This window comes from Balearica regulorum, chromosome 3, assembly GCF_011004875.1.
Source record: "Balearica regulorum gibbericeps isolate bBalReg1 chromosome 3, bBalReg1.pri, whole genome shotgun sequence".
NCBI classification, from domain to species: domain Eukaryota; kingdom Metazoa; phylum Chordata; class Aves; order Gruiformes; family Gruidae; genus Balearica; species Balearica regulorum.
Window position 1 is genome coordinate 12,756,612 of NC_046186.1, and position 24,494 is coordinate 12,781,105.

Sequence of the window (24,494 nt, forward strand, 5' to 3'; positions counted from 1 at the left end):
AATTTTCAGTCAGATAATTAGGAAATTCCACTTTTGTGATCCGATTTTGTGATTTAATCTTCTATAAGATCTGTCAATCTCTTCTTTTACGCTTTAGTGGCAACTACATTGAGCTGTTTGTATTCTTATTAGAGTTACAGATTATTTCATGTAATCTAATATCCTGATAGCAATAATAAAATAAAATTCTTGTACAATAATTTGCAAATGTATGTCTCCTTTTATTATTCTTCATTTTAATATATTTTGACAGGAAGATGAAGCCGAAGAAAATAAGGGTAAGATGGAATCTGTAAAAAAAGACCTGCAGCAACAAAGCAGAAAAATGGAAGAACTGAAAAATATTCTTCAGGTAGCTGAAAAAAAATTTGAAGAAATGAAAGAAAAAATTCATCAAGTAGAAGAAATTGCTGGTCCAATTAAGGTAGCAATAATTGCATATTGTAGTTTTGTTTCCTTTGTGTGGCAAGGGGAGTGAGGTTAAAAGGAGGCCAGAGAAATGAGTATGCTCCTTCCTAATACTTTTAAGGTCTACCTATGAAAATGGAAATAGAGCATTCCATTTAGAGCATGTAAAAAAATAAGCTTGGCAATATTTCAAAGGTGATGTGATTGTTAAGTGTAGTTGCTGTAGTGTTTTATGATAATGAGAGTTTGTTTCCAGGTATTTTTAGTCATGAACTGAAAAGGAGGGAAAAGAGTTTCCGTGACTTTCCTTTTTAGTGGATCACATTTGTTGCTTTGGCTTATTTGCTTGTTTCTGACAAGGCCTGGCTAAGAATGTTCATAACTGGTCGGTTTTCAAAGTAGCATTTGAAGTTCTATGTGAAATGGTTATTATTCTATAAAGTTGCATAATCACAGAAGGTACCAGTACGTAGTTTTAATTATTCAAGAAGACACCTGGAAATCACAGAGAAGTAGCAAGACTTAAGATAAATAGCACAGTAGTGACACGCAACATTTGATATTGGCAAATGGAAGGCAATCTCACATTGCCGAGAAGAATTAATGGTTTGAATATGGAAATAACAGGGTCCAGCATGTTTACAATATTGTAAACTTATACAAGGATGGAATGAGGGAAAACTTAGAAAGATCACTATAGGAATCTCTTATATATACGCCTCACTTAAATTGTATATTGCTATGTAGTCAGCCCAAATTGAAAAAGCAAGAGCAAACAAAAAGAGGAAGGAAACAGGTAAGGAGAACAAACAATAAATATATTCGTTATAATGTATCTAATATGAAAATCGTAAAGAATTCTTTAAAAAGAACAGTGTAAAGAAAGAGACTAGATTTATTCAGAATATTAGGACATTATTGCTAGTTATTAAGCAATAGAGGGCAGCTCTTCAATTCCGGAAAGTATTTTAGGTTAGATGGACTGCTGTGTGTTCTACAGTTGTTTAATGAATTGTTGACATATAGCAAGTTGTGGCTTTAAGGCAGGATTAGAAAAAGGTAAGAGCATTCGTTATTGTTGGTGATGGTTGGTTTTGTTGTTTGTTATTTTGGGTTTTGTTTTTTTGGGGATGTTTTTTGTTGTTTTTGTTTGGTTTGGGATTGTTTTTTATTTTGGGTTTTTTTTAAAGATAAGCCATCTAGTTGACAGGGATGAGGAAGAAAATTGTCTTCTAATTTATTTCATTCTTTATACCTCTTTGCTTCTCCGGAAAGCTGTGATATCACTTCAACTGTATCAAGACTTATGTAGTATAGAAGTTGCTATAGTCTACATCATATTATAGGTATAGCAGGACACTGAATTTTCACACAGAAATGCAGTTGTGGCTGATGTCATACAGGCATCAGAAGTTCTGGCTAGAATATATTGTATAAAATAAATGTAGTTTTTGGAAGTTTAGGAGAAAGGATGGCTTTTTTTTCCCCCAGATTAAAACATCTCCTCAAGATATGATTCCTAAAAACATTACAAACACCTATTATGCCCTTGGCAGAATTGAGTATAGACTTTCTGATAAGTTGTTGTTAGAGCTTCTGAACTTTAGAAAGAGCAGTCTTACTGAAAGCAAAATAAATTAGACAGTGTTAAAAACTACTTATTTACCTGTGATAAGTCAGTGAACATTAGGGAGATGCTTAGGAATCTACTCCAAACAGCTCACTTACCACATCTTGATTTATTCCAAACAGGATGAATTAAACCAAGCTGACTCAGAAGTGGAAAACAGTAAACGCCGTTTGCAGCACTATGAAGACAAACAGAAAGAACACTTGGCTTGCATAAAAAGACACAAAGAACTACTAGCTACCAAAGAAAAAGAATTGGAGGTAGGTGTGGGGTTGTTTTTCTTTATTGAAGTGAGATGGTCATGATCTTTCTAATACATGTACAACATACAGACCATATTAATACTCAGCTACACTAAGTATTCTCTCAGCTATGTCTTAAGCTGACTGCATCTAAATCAAGTAAAAGTAATTTTGTATAAATTAATCTAGGCCTCTTTTTGTCTAGCAGAGCACCATTTCTGTCTTGACAAATAAGTTAGGGGTTATCTATCTAGGAGTCTTTTCTTCTGTATTTTGCACTGAAAAGATTAAAATGACTTAACCTTAAAATTTGTATTTTAAGTTCAATTGAATAATACTGTTTTGCTTTTTTAGATGCTAGATTTTTCCTTGTACAGACCTCATACCTGATCTTTTGAAGACTTATCTAATCAAGCTTTATTAACTAACTCTGAAATCACATCCACAAAGACTTTTGGAAGACTGTCCTATTTAAATATGGTGAATTTGGTTCCTTATTTATCTGTATTAGCTAAATAACTGTAAACATGAAGTTCTCAGATGGATACAGTTCTTAGCATGAAATAAGTACGTACCTATAAATGTTGTTAGTAAAATTGTTAATGATAACTAGGTTTGCCTTGATAAGTACACAAAGAACGGTACAAAAAGATTGTTCTTGCTTGAAGATGTTGTTTTTCCATAGCACGAAATGTTTGTTGTGAAGACTAAACAGATTTTTTAAGAATGTAACAATTAACTGAGTTTCAAACATTAATTTAGGAAAGAATTGCACAAGCCAGGCAAATCTACCCAGACCGCATAGAGGTCAGCAGAACTGTTAAGAGTCTTGATGCAGAAATGAATCGCTTGAGAGAGAGGATAAATTCAGAAAATGATCGCCATGGAAACAGAGAAGAAATAATACAGTAAGTCATCTTTAATGTCTATAGTAGTTCAGGTAAGATGGAAAAGATAAGGGAAAGAAGAGGTTTCTTGTTGACTCACAATGTATTTATTTGTGTTTTTAGTATTTAAACCATGTACGAAGGTATGGAAATGTGCTGTGCCGATTGGTCAGTCAACCAGTACAGAACAGGTTAGGAGTGTTGAACTACCCTCTAGTGATTTTAGACAGTGTCTGTACTAGATATATGAAGTTACCAATAATTGGATACTTCTAAACACTAAGAGGGTATCCCAGTTACGGCTACATGGTGTGAACATAACTCACCATTGTTCTGTGATGCAATGAGTGTTAAGCATACTTCTAGTTTGAATAACAAATGCAGAAGTTAGGCCATTATTTAAGGTTTTGACCGCAGTGTATTTCACCTTGGATATTCTTGAGCATGGGGAGCTTGTCTCAGCCTGTTCGGGGCGAGGTAAGCTGCACTAGTCTGAGGCACTGTCTTAGGCAGGCTGCAAAATTACTTTCTTTGTGGCCAATACCAGTTTCTACTCAAAATTCAAAACTGGTAAGTCAGACAAACAGGCACTGCTCCACTCAAGATTCAAGTCAGCCTCCCTTGCGTCTACCCTGGGAGAATCACAAGCTTACCTCCTAAATGGGGGTCTAGCATCAGCCAAGATTAAAGGTCACAACACTATATGGTTCAGTCAGGAGTTCCAACTAAGATACTCTTTATTGTGCTTGAAATTCAACTCGTGTTCAGAGAAGAGTTAGGAGAGCGAGTGAGAATGAGAAGGAGAGGGGGAGAGAAAGGAAAAGAATAGCAAGCGTTATAGTCACCACCGTGGATCCAGCGACATCTCGCAGAATCTATCATTGTCTTCGGTGGGGGGAGTTCGGTGAGGGGGAGTCCGTCCCGTCTCCACAGGTCCTTGCTGTTACAGTCTGTCAGCTGCTGCCCTGAACCGATCCACTATCCCACCCGATCAGGAGTTGTCGTGGTTATGGCACGTCGGCCTGTTCACATGCAGTTCGTGCGGTGTCCGCGGTTGCAGGTGCGCAAGCAGCACGTGCGCAGTGCCAACTTGCTTATTCAGACGTCCCAGGTTCGCGGGAACATCGGCCGCTCACACCGTAAAGGGGCTGCTGTAGCGCAGTTGGTTGGAGCGGGGCAGGGCGGCGGCAGCGGTTAGCTGAATTTCCTGCTGATGGGCCCGTTCATGCTTGAGGCAGTATTCCCACTTCTGTCTTCTACAGAGCTCAGTCATTCATTCTCCTTGGTGTAAAAGTTTCCTTTCAAAAGAATTAAAAATAGAAGTAAAATTTATTTTTTGACCACTTTTCATTTGTGAACAGTGTCTTACTTGACTCATCAAAAGCTTTTAGCTTTAACCTAGATTCTCACAAGAAAGTTTTGATTTGGATGTTTTGCTTATCAAATTGATTTTCAGCATTTACAATAGCTCGGTTTTAATGTAATGCATGCTGATCCTAGACTTTCTGTTAATTAAAACAGGCAATTTCATGATGCAAAGGAAAGATATGAGGATGCCAGCAGTAAAGTAAGGAACTTAAAGAAATTTATTAGGCTGCTGGAAGAAATAATGACACAGAGATTCAAAATATATCGTCAATTCTTAAGGTGAGTTAATTTTACTGTAATTTCAGGTTTCAGGTAAACTAACATGTAGCTATAAGTATGTGCCTGTATTCCAGGGTGAAAATTATAGAGCGGACCTGTGAGAATGAGATATCTTTAAGGTGGTATTCACAGCAATCTTTCTAACCTAATCTTGCTCCCAGATCCAATGCTACCATGCCTGACAGTTTAGAGGCAGCCTGGACTGACAGCTGGAAAAAACAACGTGATCAGTGGAGGCTGTTTTGCTTCACACCAAAGGCCTCGACTGTGCTAACTTAATCCAAGGCAGTTCTGTTTCAGTATTGGCTTTGGTCAGTAAAATATCAACAACCTACTAGCATTGAGATCATCCGGGCTGTCACTCGTTTTCATCAAGTATAATTAGTGGTGCTGTGCTCACATAATTTCATTGTGGGCCAAACACTTTCTCTGCCCTGTGCTGAAAAAAATTTAAGATCTTTATTCAGATTCTGCAATTTGACAGCTTCCTTTCTCATGGAGTGTCCGTACCGGGAGTGCACCCCTTCTTTCTTGCTTCAGTCCCTTAGTATCCTGTAGCTATAGTGAAGGTTTTGTGGTGCCCTCCCTTCAAAAGGACTGATGGTCTGTTTTCCAGTGCAGTCCTTTATCATTACTGATTCCCTTCACCAGAAGCTGAAGGATGTCTATGCTGGCTATGCTTTTTGTACTTTTTAGTCTGGGATTTGGAGGGGGTGCCAGTATGATCCTGACAAATAGTAATGATCAGGAGAATCCCAGCTTTTGCAGGTGGAAGTATGAAATAGTAGTGGGTAAGATTTACCTGCAGGGTCTGATGCTTGTCTTATGGTGCCTATATATGTCAAACTAAATCTTGTTCCTAGTGCCCAAATTTGAGTATGAATCCCACTTTAGATGTGTTAAAGAACCATAGTTTGTTCTTGAAGGAACTGTGATGTATTGTCTATTGGGGAATTATATGCTAGAAGTGGGGGAGAAGGTGGTGGTGAGGGAGAAATTAATACTCAACTCTGTTTAATTCCCGGAGTCTAGCAGAGTCTACATAAATTCTTTACTATCCTTACCGTGCAGTCCTAATAGTCAATAGGAAAGAAGTGCAATGTGGTCATTTTCTGTTGAAGTTGTGGAAGAAGGGTGTAAAAGGCTTCCAGTCTATTGGAACAGGCTTCTAGAAAATACAAAGCTTGTAGTACAGCTGGATTTCTTACCTTGTTACTTTGTGTCAGTAATTCTCTCTAATTGATGTCCAGTATCGAATGTCACCCATTCAAGATCGTAATTGATTTGAAAAACTGTTATTATTAATGGAGCAGGGCTTAATATTTAAGATTATGATGTGGAACTGTTGATAAAAAGCTGTTGTCGCTTTTTAATGATTTTTAAAACTTACTGACCTAATGTTTGTTTGCTTGATTTAAATGATTTAAGGCTCCTTTCTTTACGATGCAAACTCTACTTTGACCATTTCTTACGTATTCGAGCTTGCTCTGGAAAAATACTTTTTGATCACAAGAATGAGACACTTTCAATAACAGTAAGTTATTTTATATTACTTCAATTATCCATAACATGTAATGAATGTTGTTATTATTTTTTTAATATCAGCTGCTAGAATATGCATTGCAAAGGACAGAATAAATTGTTCTCCCTCTCTGAAACGTGATATGCTAAATTGTTGGATATTGTTGAAAACAAACAAGAACAAAAACCATATTGCCATCTTATATGGGCAGGTTGATAGATTACATGGAATAAATTTGGACTCTGCTGAGGGTAAGAATTCACTAGCAAGTCATCCTAGCTGGTCTTTCAAAATCACTCATTCTCATTTCATTGCTAGGAAGTTTACCTTTATTTGTGTGATTGTATAATGGCTCTAGTTGTTATTTAAACAACTTTTCATGGCTGAAAGCTTCAATATTATGTTTTTTCTGTGTATCTTTTAACATACCTCCCAAATAGTTTTAGTCATGGTGGTATTTACTTTTGTTTCTGTGGGAGAGTTCAGTTTTAGGAATTGAGGGAAAAAAATGTGTAGTGACAACATAAATATGTCTTGACACAGTCCTAATTAAACAGATGAAGGATATGTATCTGAAGAACTCAAACTCAGTCCATAAAATGTCTGGCTTTATCAGAATACTTTTTTTTTTTTTTTTTTAATAGCTGATGTTTCATGTTTCTCATGTAAGAGATCTGTATTTAGTCAAGGAAGGTAAACTGAAAAAAAGAAACAACCTCTCCCCGCAAAAAAACAACCAACCAAGCAAAAAACCCACCAAAAGACCCTACTCTAAAATAATTCTTACTTTCCTGCTTAGCTTGTTAAAGGTAATGTGATTAACAGGATGAGAAAATGCTTACGTTTATTCTTAAAGGGGGAGTGCCACAAGGTGTCACCGTAATCAATGGAACTAAAGGACTGTTCACAAAGTCTCATGTATTCCAGTAAAGAAACTGATTCTCCTTTAAATTCCTCCTGTAAATCAGTCACCTGCTTTTCTATTGTAGCTAGCAACCATTGGATTTTGCTGTAATATACTACACTGGTTGACATTTATTAAACATTGTTTAATAGCTATTAAAAATAGAGAATTGAATAAGAAAACACTGGCAGAATCATTCAGTCTGTTCAATGTATTTTACTGTGATGGAGAAAATTGCAGTGATCCTAGAAATGTGTTATGAAATGGTTAGGTAGGAGCCATCCCATTCCAGAATGGCAGTGAAGTGCATAAAACCGTTCTCAAGTGATCTCTGTTCATGTGTAATGTGTTTGCCATTAAAATTACACTTCTGTTAGTAAGTCTCCATCTCAGGTTTAAAAATTGCTTTAATATTTTTTTTATTTCAAGGTTCAGCCTCGAGAGGAAGACAAGGCTTCTCTTAATGACGTGAGATCCTTATCAGGAGGTGAACGTTCCTTCTCAACAGTTTGTTTCATTCTTTCTCTGTGGTCCATTACTGAATCTCCTTTCAGATGCTTGGATGAATTTGATGTCTACATGGTATATTTTAAACTTAAACTACATTTGCCATTCTGATTTGTATAAATTAGTGAAATGGTTGGGTTGTTATTTGTATTTGGTTAGATTTTAAAACATTATCGTGAACTGTAAATAATAATTTAAAAAAAACAAAAACCAAAAACCAAATCCTCCAAAACAAAACTTATTATGGATCTTGCTCACTTTGCTTAGTAACTGTTGAAGCTTATTCTGTTTCTGAAGTTGGTACCTAGAGCTATGAGCATCTGTGTTACTTTATGTGCTTAAACCCTAGTTCAGCACAAAAAAAAATCACAGAATACAACTCTTTATTAGTTCCCCAAGCAGTTGTTACTGGGTTTGTCACAGGTTTCCTTTGCATATTGCTGTGACAGTTCTGGGCTTAGCATTTGCTTTGGCTTCTACCAATTTTGAGATCCATGTGGGCTTTTTTTTTTGTTGTTTGTTTTGGTTTTTTTGTTTTTACAGCAAGTGTAGCAATTGAATTCACTGTTGCTACTCAGAAACTTGTTTTATACTTCACCTAGTAGCACCATTCCAAGATACTGAAATGCAGAATAATGAACAGTGGATACCAATGTCAGCTAAAACTGATAAACCTCATCTTTGTATACAGCTTCCCTGGATAGATGATTAACCAATTTTTTAATATATTTTTATTTTATTTCCTCCCTATTCCTATGCAGTGTGGTATGCTTAAAAAAATAATTACTTCTGTGAGACAGAGAGTTGATACTGAATTATTTCATTTTGCCTTCAGTGTCCCTCCCCCATCAATGACTTCTTTACTGGGAATCACAGGCAGAGAGGGGAAAAAAGATAATATACTTTGCATATAAAGAATTTCAAAAAGGAAAGTATGTATCTAAGGTTGTCAAGCAGTAATTTGTCAGCTGGCTTCCAAAGCTTAGGTGCTCTTTTACAAGTTAGTTGTGCAGAAGTTTATCCATCTGTCCAGAAAAGGGTGGATACTCAGAACTGTAGGCCCTGCAGAGAACTTCCATGTCATCTGTTCCATAAATAATTCCACACAATTTGTCTTTCACTGCGGTGCCTGTAAGTGCAACCTTGCTGTCCCCGCGATCTGTGGTTACTTTTGGTGTAATCCTGGGGACCCACCACAAGAGGACTCCATCAGCATGTTTGCAAGGGAGATACCTAGTTTCACGTGTAACAATGTATAGAAGCAGAGCTTGCTTTAACCCCTGCTAGTAATAGCTTCCCACTATACATCTTTTTCAGTAAGCCTAACGCATAATGTTGTGTTCAAAATAGTAATATAATAATAACAACAATAATAACCATAATAAAAATAAGCTACATAATATCTTAGGTTTCATGCAGCCCTTAAATCCTTTCAGGTAATTTTGAGGCAGGATTTTGCAGGAAACATTATTCAGCTAAAATACAGTTCATCTCAGCATACTAATAAAGTAAGAAGTACTACGTGTATATCAAAGCTGATTGAAAAACATTGTGAGTAGGAGTGTGTGATTGTTCTGATAGAAGCTTTCTACTGTGCACATAAACTAAAAAGTAGAGTTTAAGAATTTACTGGACTATAATTTGTAGCTTTTAGAATTTAACCCTAATGTTTCTCCAGCTTAGTTTTTATTAGGCTTTTCTTTAGCTAAGCTTTACTGTATGTGAATTAATTCCCGTAGGTTTTTCTATTAAGATATTTTCTAATGAATTTATTCTTAAACACTTGTCATAATTTGTGTAATAATAGGCCAGTGAAGTACACGGTCAGTATCACTACCTGATAAATCTTTTGTCTTTAGGACATGGTTAACAGAAGAATTGCAATGGATATGATTCTTAAGGTGGCTGACTCTCAGCATCATCGACAGTTCATTTTACTCACCCCACAAACCATGAGGTAATACTGTTGTGTTATATTTCCTCATACAAAGCATTACAAGGAAGTTCTATTGCAAGGAGTAAAACTTAAGAAAAGTAAATATGAGGCGACAGAAATTTTGCTGTTTGTAGTAGTAGAACATCAACAATTAAGCAGTCCATTGCTGATGGCTCTGGAAATTTAATAGGTTTTTCACTCTTCCTTACATAATATCAGTGGGACTTGAATCAGTTTATCTTAAGTAGACCAGCTTTTTGAAATATTTTATTGTCTATAGTAGACTCCTGGTAGCTTTTAGCCCTCTATCTCCCTCTCTCCTCCCAAAATTAACAGAAGACTTTGCATTTTTTTATTTTTCCTGTTAATACTACAGTAGTTTCAAGATGTTTGTCATTTGAGTTGATTATTTATTTATTTATTTAATATCACTGATAAAACGATAATTTACTCCTTGGTTTTTTGGTTGGGTTTTTTTTGTTTGTTTTTGGTTTTTTAATCTAGCAGCCCAAAATTCTTTAAAAACTTCCATATAAGTTCCTAGTAAAGCCATGCCCAGATTAAGGGGACAGTCACTGTCTAGCCTTGTGCAGCCAGCTTGTCACTCTATTAGCCAAATGTAATCAGTGAAGCCTGCAGAGGCTAATTAAACAGTCTTCAAAATGAAGTTGATTTATTCTTAATTGTCTTCCCTTACTAAAATCTGTAAAAAGTATTCTGTTGTGTAAGTAGAAATGCTTTAGGGGGAATTTCTGAAACTGTATGCAATAAACATGTAGGAGTTTTCCGTATGGTTACTATTTAAAAGTTTAATAATTCAAGTGCAGCTTGGTTTTGTTATATTTTGTTACATGTTGCACGTTCAGCAAATATTTAATTTAACAAAAGTATGGAGGCACCTTCAGGAAAAATACATTTAGGATAATTGGTGGAGAAGCCTGTATACATGTATGTTTAGTAACTTTGTTCATTCTTAATATGATGTGATTATACATGTATAAAGTGTGTGCCACTTCAGGATCTGTAAGGAAAATATGAACTGTATTTGATCATTATTTCATTTGGAGTTTCTCTTACAAGTACCTTTTCTATAATTAAGGTAGTTGAATTGTTAGAAATCACATGATTAAGATCAGTCATTGTGTTTACCTCAAGCTTTTACTGAAGTTGGCTCCAGTATCAGTTCAGTGAAGCCAGAACTTCACCCCATGTTATTGTTTTGTAAAACTGTCAAAGAAAAAAAGATGGGTTTATTTAAAGGAAAATATGTAATGGAAGGAATCAAATGGCAATACTAAAATTTGTGGAGAAGAAACACTGTTTAAATGATGCATACTTTATTTTTAGTTCTCTGCCTACAAGTTCCCATATTCGAATCCTCCGAATGCAAGATCCTGAAAGAGGCCAAAGAACATTGAATTTCCAAAAGAGGAATGACAGAGAGGAAGATCAATAAGTATTTCTGTGTATGAATATGGCATACTATTGAGGATAAATGTGTCATGATTTCTGTAAAGTTGTTATTTTCTGATGCTGGATAGATAAGAGGATCTTTTGTTAGATACTCTCAGGAAAAGAAGAGGTTCCTGGTTTTTTTGGTTTTTTATTTTATTTGGGTTGGTTTTTTTTTAAGAATTACTGTATGTGTACAGACCAGGAATACAATGGGAAAATCCTGAATGTTCAGTTGATATTTTTAACTACCAACTAGTAGAATTTTTTATCAGTTTTTCTGTTTTTTCTTCTGGAAAAGATGAAATATATTTTGTATAACTATGGAGTAATATTTTAATAAACAGTGAGAACTGATACTTGTGGTAATGTTTTAGTGTTTCTACACACTTAAAATTAGCATTAAGTTGAAAATGTTGGTTTCTTCCTAGCCCTGCTTTATTTCTTAAATGTGTGCTGATTAATATATGCAGTAAAACATATATTTCCTTTTTTTCCAGTGGAACCACAGCAGCTGAACATGAGAAACTATTAGTACTTCTAGTGTATACTTTCATAATTAGAGAAGTGAAGAATTTATTTGCAGTATATCCTCTGGGCAGGAAAAAAGTGCTTTTATTTCTTCCTAAAGAGTTTAAAGGGAAGAGAGTTTCTTTTTAACTCTTTTTTTGAAAGAGTTTCTTTGGACATGAGCTTACAAAACCTAGCAAATTGTGACTCTATAAACTTAGATTCTTAATTCCAATAAACAGTTTTTGCACAGTCTGAATTTGCAGGTATAGACCAAGTCTGCAGATATTAATTATATTATAACAAACTAAAGTGACAGAAGTCCTTCCAATATAGAGGAATGTAGTGGCATAAGAATTTTCAGAAATAATACAGTAACTTTTCTTACAGCATTATAGGCCTGTGTTTTGTTGGGTGGGGGGGTGTGTGTCCCTTCCCCTGGGACTATAGTAGAGCAGTTAAAATAAATTTGCTTTATTTAAATAATATAAGCATTTTTGGGGAATAAGAAAGAGAAAGAAGAACCAGATTTTTCAAACTGCCCCAGATTAACTTTTTTTTGTCTTCTGTTCTCCTTTCTCCAGGAACTTGAAATTGTTGGGAGCTCTTCACAAACAATTACTGTTTAGAGTTCATCCATTAGACATGCTTTTTTCTTTTTCTCTTTTTTTCTCTTTTTTTTTCCCTTTTTTTTCCTTTTTTTAACATTATGGGGATACAAAAGCCATTGAGACTATTCAAAGAACAGTTCTGCAGTTTCTACAGTTATTTACCAAACAGCAGTTCCTCAATAAAACCTCATTGCAGTGTAAGTTCTAGCTTCACTTTGTAGCCGTATTTGTTTTTAGCCTCTGCACAGTATTTTGTGTTCTTTAATGTTGTTTACTTTTTACAGAAGCATGTATTAAACTTGTAGGTATCCCTAAAATATGGAGGCTAGAGAAGAATTAAAGGAAATACTCTGAGAAAGCTGGCTGCAGTTCTAGTGCATTCTAACTGTAGAAATTAAGTCTAGTGATCTTTTGAAGGCTTCAGATGTTTCCTTCTGAAAGCCCAGAGTAATGGGCCAACAGGCTCGTGGCAGCCCTGAGGAGGTTACTGACAAAACAGGGCCAGGACTTTTGTTGAAATGCGTGGCAGAAGACAGACAGACAGCAGTCATAAATTGAAGCGGGGAGGTTCTGGCTAGATAAACCGAGGGGAGGGATTGCTCATGATGAAGACATGAGGCGTTTGAACATGTTGTCCTGACAGGCTGTAGAATCTCCATCCTTGGCTTTCGGGGTCTGAATAGACTGCTGCACCTCCTTCAAGCAGGGAGTTGGACAAGAGACCTCTGGAGGTCCCTACCAAACTAAACAATTCCATAATCCTGTGATTTGATTTGATGGAATATATATTAAAGATACTTGTTTAGGATTATATGAAGATACTGGGGTGGGGAAGCCATACAAAGTGAATACTTGGAAAAACTTGTCTGGAACACAAGCCCAGTTTGTCCTGGGAGTCCTCGATACTATTAGATGATCATGAACCACATGTTCAGTTTGACTCAATTTTACTATGAAACTAGAATATGTTTCAGACCCTTCTACAATATGAAGTGATAGAATGGCATAGCATTATTTCCTCCTGATTTTCTTCAGCATCGAAAAAATAAAGCAAGAGTGTAGAGGCAGGAGAGAGAAAAGCATTTATCTTCATTAGTACTTTTATAATGAGTTGTGTAGAGAAAAGAACTTAAGGAAGATTACCGCATTCCTACTGAGCGAACACTTCAGCTTTCTTCCAAGTTTTCTGTAGGCTTACTTGAAATATTGGAGCACTTGGCAACAATTCTCATTTCTGGTTCAAATCAATCTATTGTATTGATTCTGATCTACCACTGTACTTGATGAAAATGTGTGCCTGACTGTATTATAAGCAGTTGTTTTCATGGTAGAGGATTATTTCTGAATAAACAATTACTGAAGCACTTGCTTGATGCATTTATTTTTGCAGTGATTCTAAAGTCTCAAAACTGTCTTATTCTCGGTACTTTAAATACAGAGTTTACTGTACCAGCTACCTAGAGAGAGATTTGCAGTGCTGATGTGACATTTGTGACTGTCTTTGAGTTGCTGGCCAGTTTTGGATGGTAATGTATTGCTTAATGCTGCATTAAAGGCAACGGAGCCTGTCCAGCTACATAAATTCGAGGTGCAGGGAAATGTAGAATGAGGTACTGCTTCCCTAATAACTATAGGTAAACCAGAGAGACATAAATTCCCAGGAATTTTCAACATCCTCTCTACAACTAGTAATTTAAGCCTAAGTGGAAGCAATGGGCATATCATTCTCAGAAGTATGCAACATTTTCAGGATGCGTGTTTTATTTTGAACTTGCAGCCAAATGTACAAAGTATACCCCTCTCTAATTTGCTGAGAATATTACCAGTGTAGTCTAAGTAAAGTTCTGGTATTTAAAATGTAGTTGAAATTTCTGCCTTTTGCTACTTGTTTGGAATATGAAGAAACTTAAATGTGAAAGGGTGGATGTGGTTGTGGCAGCAATTGATTCTGTGTTCACCCCACCATGTTTGTTAGCAAAATGCATAAAACTATTTTTTTCCCCTCAATTTTAAGATGAGCTTCACTTCTTAAATTTGACAATACAGAGAGTGATTTGGTTTGTGTCATGTTTTATTGTCTGATTTTGAGCTATGAAGAGTACTGTCTCATTTCTGCATAAGGTAAAGAAGAAATATCAAAGAAATATCAAACATGCAATTTTAAGATTTTTTTTTTTTTTTTTTTTTTTTAATCCTGCAAGCAACTGATTGTTTAAAGCAACTGGGAAACGTGGTGTAGGAAATATTTTTATCTGCAATTTCTGCAGTCTGCGAGTTCTCGATGCTTTCCCAGGGCTATGCAGAACTTGTACTTGCAACAAACTTGACTGATGCTCATTGAATGGAGGGGGAAGGTGGTTCTCTTCACTGTCCCTTCTTTATGGTTAATTTAGCAGTAATTATTTTTTGACAACATGTCTTTATATTAAACCCAGGGTAGTTTAGTGTCATATGGTAAGAGGGAATACTCTTACTTGAGGAGGGAAAAACATTAAAAGACCAGGTTTAGGCCAAGCAAATGAAGTGTATTTGACTTCTAGCTAGCTTAAAAAGCTACGCAAGCACAGGGCTCGTAGGTGTACTGTTAAATCTTAGTGTTAGCATCTTAGAGGATAAACAGCTGCTCTGTTGGTAAATACAAGAAGTACAACTTTTGGTTTCATATAATGCAACTCTTCCAGTGAGTGAGTGCAAAGAAGTTTTCTTCATGCTTTCGTAACGAAATATGTATTTTCCAGTAGTACAGTAACAGATAATTAAGAGACTGAACTTTTTTTTTTTTTCTATTACCGTGCTGAAGACACGAAATAAGAATTAGGGGAAAAGGTCAAATGTTATAAATTTATTTTGGGACATATATATTGCAACCTCTGTGGAAGCTTTTGAAAATTCAGGCAAAGATCAATACACTTCCAATAAAACCTTTAAACTTCCAATAAAACAATATTTTAAACATTATATATATATATTTATATATACTTTTAATTAAAGGGATCATTTTTAGCAGGATTTTCTTTTTTTTTTTTTTATACTGCATTCCTCTGACATAGCTCTTTCCAGATTGAAGGGATGCAAATGAGGTAAGAATTAAGGCAAACCTAAAAGGCATGCAAATGAAGTACATTTATATCCACTGACAATACAAGCACATGTGTGGATCAGACTTAAGAGCCGAGGAACTCTTCCCCTCTGTCTGTCCAGTTACTACTTTACAGCAGAATGGTGACATGATTTATAATAAACAGTTAACATTACCATGGGAATTCAGTGTCACTAACATTACTCGGTCTAGGAGACACAGAGCTAGCATCAGTAAAACATGAACAATAAATAATATAATTCACTGCAGCACAGGACTGCTGCACAGGCTTCAGAGGAATAGGGTTGTTATGAAATGACATTGCACACATCACGTTGTGGCAGTTTATTTTTATAATATATACTTTTAAAATTCTTTAGCAAATGACATTCTCATGCACACAAGTGTTTCAAACACAAGAAGCAAGTCCATTTATAGGTAGTCCAAGCAAATTTTTGTGTGTGTGGAAATAGCTGCAAACTGAATGGAACATTAAACTTCTGTGCAGTCTATGACGCGTTGTACACAAGCTCATTTCTGAATGTCACACTGGAGGAGTAATACAATGGAAGGATCACTCTTTGCAGCTTCTTTGAATTCATCCAGTGTGATCTGGTCGTCTTTGTTCTTATCCATCTTACTGAAGATCTTGTCTACCCGTTGCTCAGGCGTCAGACCATCCTCATTCATTTTCATCATTATCACGGTGCCCACCATTTTGTAGATGGCCTTTGGAAAGAAACCAAATAAGAAATTCAACAAACGAATTAACCTGATTTTTTGATGTGATCAATTTCTGGAAAGATATTCTAACCATAAAGTGATTGCCAGTTTCCCTAAAGATTTTTTTTTTCTTTTTTTTTCTTAGAATCAGATATCGATACACCTAAGGAAGAATGGGGTTTGCTTTCTTTAGATGTAGACTTATTCTGGTGGTTGCATTTTCATCCTGCAATGAATTTCTTTGGCTTTCTGTTTCACAATGCAAAACTGTTGTAACCCATTCTCCGGATCAACTGTTTGTATGGCTTTTAGTCACTCCATTGAAATATTTCACATAAATTCTGAACAGTCAGTTTTAGAAGTCATCACATTTTAATAGCTTTCTATGTGTACATGGGAGCAAAATCTGGTATTAGCTACTGTGGCAAGTAGCCGGATGACCAGGGTGGTAAACTTTATTCTTCCTCTTATGTACTGTGGTCATCTTAAAGCCCATCTGTGAGAGCTCACTTAAAATGGAGTGGTGTTATCCCTGTAAATTTCTGTAATCCTCTAAAATTGATCTCCAGTAAGGTTTCAGATACCTGAGCTACAAACCAGTAATTTCATGGGTGTCAAGTGATTTTGAGATGGGCTTTGTAGATCCTTTGCTGTGCTGTTCTTATAGTTAATCTGTTCATCAAGAAAAAAAAATAAATTACCTCTTTATATTTAAGAGCTTATATGCACATATGTACTTTCTGCAATTCCTGAAGATTACATCTATTAAAATGTGAGTGTGCTCGCACTACTTAGGCATGAGTCAGTATAGGATGAATATGTATATGTAATGTATGCTTCGGTTTTTGGGTTTGCGTGGCAAGGGTTTGACAGTGGGGTGGCTAGAGAGGTGGCTTCTGTGAGAAGCTGCCAGAAGCTTCCCCCGTGTCCAACAGAGCCAATGCCAGCCGGCTCCAAGATGGACCCGCCACTGGCCAAGGCTGACCCCATCAGTGATGGTGGTAGCACCTCTGGGGTAACACAGTTAAGAAGGGGAAAAAAACCTGCGCGCAGAGCTGGGAAAGAGGAGTGAGAATATGTGAGAGGAACAACTCTGCAGACACCAAGGTCAGTGCAGAAGGAGGGGCAGGAGGTGCTCCAGGCGCTGGAGCAGAGATCCCCCTGCAGCCCGTGGTGAAGACCATGGTGAAGCAGGCTGTCCCCCTGCAGCCCATGGAGGAAGGATGAGGGGGTGTAGAGATTCCACCTGCAGCCCGTGGAGGACCCCAAGCTGCAGCAGATGGATGCACCTGAGGGAGGCTGTGACCCTGTGGGAAGCCTGTGCTGGAGCACGCTCCTGGCAGCACCTGTGGACCCATGGAGAGAAGAGCCCATGCCAGAGCAGGTTTGCTGGCAGGACTTGTGATCCCATGGGGGACCCACGCTGGAGCAGCCTGTTCCTGAAGGTCTGCACCCCATGGGAGGGACCTACGCTGGAGCAGTTCATGAAGAACTGCAGCCCATGGGAAGGACCCATGTTGAAGAAGTTCATGGTGGAGTGTCTCCCATGGGAGGGACCCCAGGCTGGAGCAGCAGCAGAGTATGAGGAGTCCTCCCCCTGAGGAGGAAGGAGCAGCAGAGACACTGTGTGATGAACTGACCACAACCCCCATTCCCTGTCCCTCTGTGCCGCTGGCGGGGAGGAGGTGGAGAAATGGGGAGTGAAGTTGAGCCCGGGAAGAAGGGAAGGGTGGAGGGAGGTGTCTTAAGATTTGGCTTTATTTCTCATTATCCTACTCTGATTTGATTGGTAGTAAATTAAATTAATTTTCCCCCAAGTCAATTCTGTTTTGCCCATGTCAGTAATCATTGAGTGATCTCTCCCTGTCCTTATCTCGACCCAGGAGTCTTTCGTTCTATTTTCTCTCCCACGTGCAGCTGAGGAGGGCAGTGATTGAGCAGTTTTGGGGGCACCTGGACCTCCAGACAGGGTCAACCCACCACAGTTTTTAATGATACAGTACAGCCTCTTGTGCGCTTGAAGTCTAAAGGGTATGTGAGCAAGTAATCAAATTTTATTCATGTTCAGACATACTATTTTTGAGTGTCATATTGATCTCACCTCTATAATTTCCAGCATTTCCACTCTTGTAATTTTACCATCACCATCCAGGTCATACATGTTGAAGGCCCAGTTCAGCTTTTGCTCAAAACTGCCTCGTGAGGTGATGGACAGCGCACAAATGAACTCTCTGAAGTCGATGGTCCCATCTCCGTTTTTATCAAAGGTTCGGAAGGCGTGCTGGGCAAACTTTGAAGCATCTCCATATGGAAAGAACTGCAAAATAAAATAATAAACAGAACCATGGGCAACGCAAAGGAGCAAGCTACGTATCTGCCTGCAAAACACTGAAGCGAGGCACTTACCAAGAGTGGGCTTTGTGTGAAACTGCACACAAGCAATGTAAGCTTCCGTAACAGTTACAGCATAATGATTATTAAAAACTTATTTCTACAACAATCTCTTAGATTACTGCAAACTATATTACAAATACATTTAATGCTAATTTAAAGCTAAATTAACTAAATGAACCTTAAAATGAAGTTGGGTGCAAATGGGAGATTGTATGTAATATTCTCTGACTATGAAATACAGCAACCAAGGTGCATTTTAACAGTATTTTTTCTGCCTGAGAGTAACCAGCCCTTGACATGTTGTAACCAAGTGGATGTGTGGGCTTGTTGTTATATAACTTTATTTGTTTAAAAAAAAACAAAACCCACACATAGCATAAACCAACAGGAACATATGTCGTCTTCTGCCAACCAACATAATACAAGTACGTAAGATGAGAACTGAGATTCAGTTAAACTATACAGAGCAATGCTTTTCATGTTTAATATCCGTTATCAGTAAACACTGCAACGGACTGTAGCTTAACAAAATAGTTTAAAGGACCATAATGTAGGTTTTCAGCTGGTATTTTTTCCCTTGGGAAATGTGTGATTTAAGATGCGTGAGACAGTAGTTGTTCTTTCTGTGGCCCAGACTCAGGAAAGCATACCTCTTAAGAAAGGGAGTTCCAAACTGGTGCTAAAGTCCCACTGCAGTGCAGGGACTGTACACAAATAAGGTTCGTTCCTATATTCCCAGCACAATTTCATGGAGGTTTTCACGTTCCTAAAATAGAAACGTGCATTCCTCCCAATCTGAGAGCCATCTCATTTTGTGCTTTTTAAAATTCTAATTCTTAGTAAGTATTGCACGTAATAACGTACGTTTGAAGGAAAGACTTCAGTGGCAGCCGAGGAACTGGATCTGCATTTTACAGTTTTCCATTTCCCCATCCAGAGCTTTCAGTGCAGGCTGACGGTTGCTGTGGTCAGCTGTGGAAGCTCTTGAACAATATACTCAAATTTCATGGAGGATCTTAGGGATCTCACAGCACATACAGAAATGGGCACTGCTAATTGTCTGACTAAAGACAGATGTAGAACATGGCAAGCCTTTGCTGCTTTTCCTTTGAGGAGGCCAAGGGACCATTTGTACAATGTGTCTTGCCCTAAAAAATGCAAAACTTAGTGCACAGCCCGCTGCTTGCAACAAATTTGTGGCCATGCGGGTCACGGCAGGACCTGCTGCTGCATTGCCAAAGGGGTCCTAACCTGAACGTTTCCTTTAAACTTACTGTTTTCTCTCATATCAACTTTTTGGACACAATTCTGGATAAGCTTTGCACTGCTGTAAGGTATGACTGCTATACAATCTCTTCTCTGGCTCAGTGGTATTCTAATCAATGTAAAATCTTCCTTCAATTTTGCCACCCCCATCCATTCAGAATATCGCCCTGTCGTGAATTACCCCCCAAAGGCATGCAAATCGCTGTATGATCCCCGAGGAGATATCAAATGTGCCCATCTCGCTTCCCAAGTACCTTTTCAGAAAGATATTTGAACATGGTGTGGAGGCATCGAGAGAGAGGGACGCTGTACCCACTCCAGGGGTATTTTGGCCGGGTTAACATTGCTGTTAAAGTTGCTGTTTTCTCATTTGCCTTGGTATGGGTCAGCATCCAGCTGCTGCTTCTACGCCCCTTCTCCACTAGCTGGAAGAGGCGTTTGGTATTGTCTCCTCCTGAAAAAGTAACAACTTGTGTGCCCGTACTCAACCCAGCCCCCGTTTCTGTCTTAATAGCCCAAACTGATGGAGCTGTAAACACCTCAAGGTACTGTTGCGGCTCGTTTCTGTACTTTTTGGTTTTTGACCTTTAAAAACTGTTGGACGCTGTTGTGGTTTAACCCGGCCGGCAGCTAAACCAACCACACAGCCGTTTGCTCACTCCCCCGCACCCAGGGGGAGAGAGTTGGAAAGAAAAAATGGTAAAACTTGTGGGTTGAGATAAAGACAGTTTAATAGAACAGAAAAGGAAGATGATCATAATAGTAATAGCAATAATGGAACATACAAAACAAGTGATGCACAGCACAATTGCTCAGCACCTAAAGCCAATGCTCAGCTAGTTCCTGAGCCACGTCGCCTCCCAGCCAACCTCCCAGTTATATAAGGACCATGACGTCATACGGTATGGAATATCCCTTTGGCCAGTTGGGGTCAGTTGTCCTGACTGCATCCCCTCCCAGCTTCTTGGGCACCTCGTACCTTCTTGTTGGCAGGGCAGTATGAGAACCTGCAAAGTCCTTGACTGCTTGGCAACAACTAAAATATCGGTGTGTTATCAACATTATTCTGATCCTAAATCCAAAACACAGCACTGCACCAGCTGCTAGGAAGAAAATCAACTCCGTCCCTGCTGAAACCAGGACAGATGATGGTATGGCAAGTGTGATTTGGCTCGTAAACACCTATAAAGATATATGGATTCTCTGATACAATTCAGGACTGCAGTGACTGCAGCTATCAGACCTTGCTGAATTGCACTTCCAGTGCAAACCACAATCTTTTGTCAAATCAAACAGAGCTCCCTCCATGGGAAGGCTCTTTGGGCTCACAGTTCTAGGTTTGGCTGTCTCAGAACAAAGTTATGCGACTGTTATCCAAAACATGAACGTTATTTGCAGGTTATTAAAAACCCTTCTCATTGCTTACTCTTCTTCATGATCTACCTTTTCCCCAATTCTGTATCAACTGCAGATGTTAATGTAGGTGATATTTCATTGTACACATGTGTGTGTGTATAGGTAGATGTGCACTTTCTGCAGATCACTGGCAGGAAGTTACGAAGTGGCTTTTGTGCCCTATAGCTCTAGCGAGTCTCCACAGCCCCCCACCCTCTATGTCCTGGGACCTTGCTGGTTGTTCAAAGACGAAAAGACAATTAGAATAATCTCTTGTGTTTTAAATCTGTACTGATCACTGTCCTGTGATGTACAGGTTACAAAACAAAATACTTCAAAATTTTAGTCTTCCAAGAGCTGATTATTGCTGAAGATGCAGCCCGATCAGTATCTCTAACAGAAAGGCAAGCAGCAAGAGGGAAACGGGTTCGTCCTTTTCACTGTTCAGAGAACCAAAATACCTTCAGGTGCTATTCTCCTACAATCCAGACTGAGAAATGGTACAAATGTACTCACTGGTGGAACCAAAGAACTCAAAAATGCAATGAAGACGCTCACCTACAAAAATGGCTACGAAGTGGCAGACCCAAAATTACTCAAGAGTCCAGGAACAAAGTGGGGGATTAGGAAGGGTCAGTGGCTGAAGATGTCAAAGACTATTTCTAAATTATTTTTGGAGAAACGTGACATATCATTCAGTCTCCCGTCAGAGGAGCATGAGCAAGCTGTGACTACCTCCTGTGCCAGTCACCATTAAGCCCACAGAGCAGAGCGAAAAGCTTCCTTCTGATTTTTTCACCGCAGACAAGACAAAGAGTTTTCCTTTTCTGAGGTGAAGAAGGTGGTGGCACTGCTCAGAGCTAAGCCTTGGCATTTACAGCCTAGTAAGGTGAACAAATAGGATTGATGCCTTTTTTGTTTTTTTTGTGTCTCTATTTGCCTCCCTCTAGGGAGCGAATGCAGTAAACGGCCCTTTAGGGACTGAAGGCACTCTTCTCCAGTCTGTACCTGCTGATTTGTATTATTTTTAGCTCAGAACAACTAAAAAACATCGTCAAAACTTGTTTAAAAACCTACTTGAAGACTTCCATTGGCCTGTTTTGAAATGATTCATAAATAAGAAATGGAGTAAAAGAAAACCAAAACAATTACAGGGCAAAAGAAGCCAGCTCTGGTAAAACATTATTTGACTATTAAAATACAGTGAGGTCTTAGCAAGGTGTAAAGCCCTTTTCTTCCATAAAGGCACAGACTGTTAACTACTTTAAGACTAGTCTGAGCCAAGTACAATGGGAGACAGGGATCACCCTTTTTTGGCAAGGGGGATAGGAGGGTGGTTTAATCTGCCTCATACGGGACTCTGGCACGAGCTCAGTGAATGCCTCAAAAACAAGTAAAGAAGCACAACTGGGATTTTCAGCAGCTACAGCCACTGGGCAAGTCAGTGGGTTCTTCAGCCTTCCCTGCAAACCCTTGTGCAGGTGTGAATCTACATATGAAAGCAACTGAAAGGGAACAGAGTTTCCTTCTGCTGCAAGGGTGCTACTGAAAAGTGCACTCCACATCAGCATTGTCTCCTGCTTCAGCCTTTTCATACAAAAAACAAGGCAAACTATACCTGCCTGGGCTTTTTACAGCACTCAGCTCCATGGGTGACCCAACACTGGTGATTCCTTTCTTTCTGCTTCTCTAGTCTCATCTCTTGCTTGGCCTGTGCATTTTCTGACCAGTTAGATCAACATGCTGGTGTGTGAAGAAGGTGTTATCTCTACAGACAACTACCCATTAAGAAAGGAAAAAGGAAGAGAAAAACAAAATCCTTCCTATTCTGCTTCTAAATTTTGGAGAAGATTCTCTCACAGATTCTTAGCTCCCATAGGGTTTCTGGGCACCTTTGTGGTGCGTGTGGGACTTTCAAAGGATCCTGGAATAACAATATCTAGAGAAAAGCATCTACAAATTGTTCATAACTTAAGTCTTGCTGAAACCAATCAAATGCCTAGAAATATTTATCTGCTTGGCTGCAGGTGCTTTAGCATCTGTGAAGTGATGCTGTTCACAGACAAGTCTGTGACCAACTCCATTCAGATCATCTTTCGGAGCGAGTTATTGAAAAAGCAGAAAGCATATGCTAAAGCATATGGCTAAAGCTTTAGCATATGGCTAAAACATAAAGAAAAAAACAAAATGAAAAGCAACACACGTCCCCAAATTGCCTAGGAGGTGGTCCAAAAAAAGAAGGGTCTCTCCTTCATTGGTAGGGTGGGGTAGAGCACATCTACAGACTGGCCTGAGTGGTGCTTTGTTTTTATGCAATGTTTTATCATGTTTGAGATGCATTTCTACTAAAAGGGAAATTCTTCTATAAAATGGAGAAAACCAGAATTAGAATAGTGTACAGAAAGCTGAAGAGGCTGCCTACACACGCCCAGGTGACAACTCAGTCACTGATGGAAGGTCACAGCTTCCAGCACCGAGACGGGGGCTGGAGCGCAGGACGGGAGGTGGTACAGGGCTTCTGTACCACCATTGATGTTGTTACACTTCAGGAAGGAGTCACTTACCCTTTTTATCTACTTTGTTAGGAGTTTCTTTCCTCCCTTTAATAAGTTTGCCAGGCACTCAGTTCACCTTTGTAAGTGGAGATCATGAGCACCTTGAGAATCAGAAAGTTTTGCTGCTAGTGGAAGCTCAGACAGGTGTGGTCTGTAGCAAACCTCTTAAATTTGAACCCAGAGGCTGATAGCTGCTAGTCAAGCCCCATCTTACAGAACCTTGCAAGTGAGGTCACTGTGATGACTGGGGAGCAGGTTCCTGCTCGTAAGTTTTTCAAGAGACGAAGCTCTGCGTTCCTGCCAGCAGTACAAAGGCAGGAGTTGAGGAGCTAAGAAAAATTACTACTTTTTAATTCTCTCCTTTAGAAAAAAATAATTGTAGCTTACGTACTGTAATTGTAGCTTAGTACGTACTGTACTCTTGCACTTCATGTGTCAAGGCATGAGAAAGGGAAGAGATGCACAGGCTGTGACCACCGGCACCTCTCGGGAAGGTTGTGCCGCTCTGGCAGCAGGGTGACCTGCAGGGCTGCAGCCTGTGCAGCACCCTCTTTGTACAAAACGGAAAACTAATGTGACACAAGCATAACCACGGCAGCACAAAATGACACAGCCAGTACATTTGTCCTTCTTCTGCAAGAGATTTGACTGCCCTGGGAATACACAGTTCAAGGACGGGGCAGGACAGATACACCTTTAACGGAGATAATTTTCAAGACTTCCTGAGGATGTGTGGATTAAGAACGGAGAAGGCACAGTGTGCCCCTTTTATTCATGCTATGTCTCACCTTTACTTTCTGGAGTAGTGCCAGTGAAATGAATGTGA

At 38.6% G+C, this 24,494-nt stretch overlaps 2 protein-coding genes across 9 annotated transcripts in view; one reads left to right on the forward strand and one right to left on the reverse strand.

Moving 5' to 3' along the window:
- Positions 1-12,325, forward strand: part of SMC6 (structural maintenance of chromosomes 6) — a 39,880-nt gene extending 27,555 nt beyond the window's left edge. For 3 of the 4 annotated variants that reach the window (XM_075750565.1, XM_075750562.1, XM_075750563.1), the window contains 8 exons: positions 254-424; positions 2,161-2,298; positions 3,043-3,188; positions 4,689-4,814; positions 6,243-6,348; positions 7,670-7,822; positions 9,607-9,704; positions 11,031-11,490. In XM_075750565.1, the coding sequence (XP_075606680.1) occupies positions 254-424; positions 2,161-2,298; positions 3,043-3,188; positions 4,689-4,814; positions 6,243-6,348; positions 7,670-7,822; positions 9,607-9,704; positions 11,031-11,139 (1,047 nt within the window). In that variant the 3' untranslated portion in view covers positions 11,140-11,490. Of the gene's footprint in view, positions 1-253; positions 425-2,160; positions 2,299-3,042; positions 3,189-4,688; positions 4,815-6,242; positions 6,349-7,669; positions 7,823-9,606; positions 9,705-11,030; positions 11,491-12,229 lie in introns of those variants that run through there. The other variant, XM_075750564.1, reaches the window with a different exon arrangement.
- Positions 12,326-15,083: 2,758 nt separating this feature from the next.
- The window catches only part of VSNL1 (visinin like 1), a 94,394-nt gene continuing 84,983 nt past the window's right edge, over positions 15,084-24,494 (reverse strand). For all 5 annotated transcript variants that reach the window (XM_075750581.1, XM_075750580.1, XM_075750579.1 and 2 more), the window contains 2 exons: positions 18,160-18,375; positions 15,084-16,064 (listed from right to left, as the gene is read on the reverse strand). In XM_075750581.1, the coding sequence (XP_075606696.1) occupies positions 15,867-16,064; positions 18,160-18,375 (414 nt within the window). In that variant the 3' untranslated portion in view covers positions 15,084-15,866. The remainder of the gene's footprint in view (positions 16,065-18,159; positions 18,376-24,494) is intronic.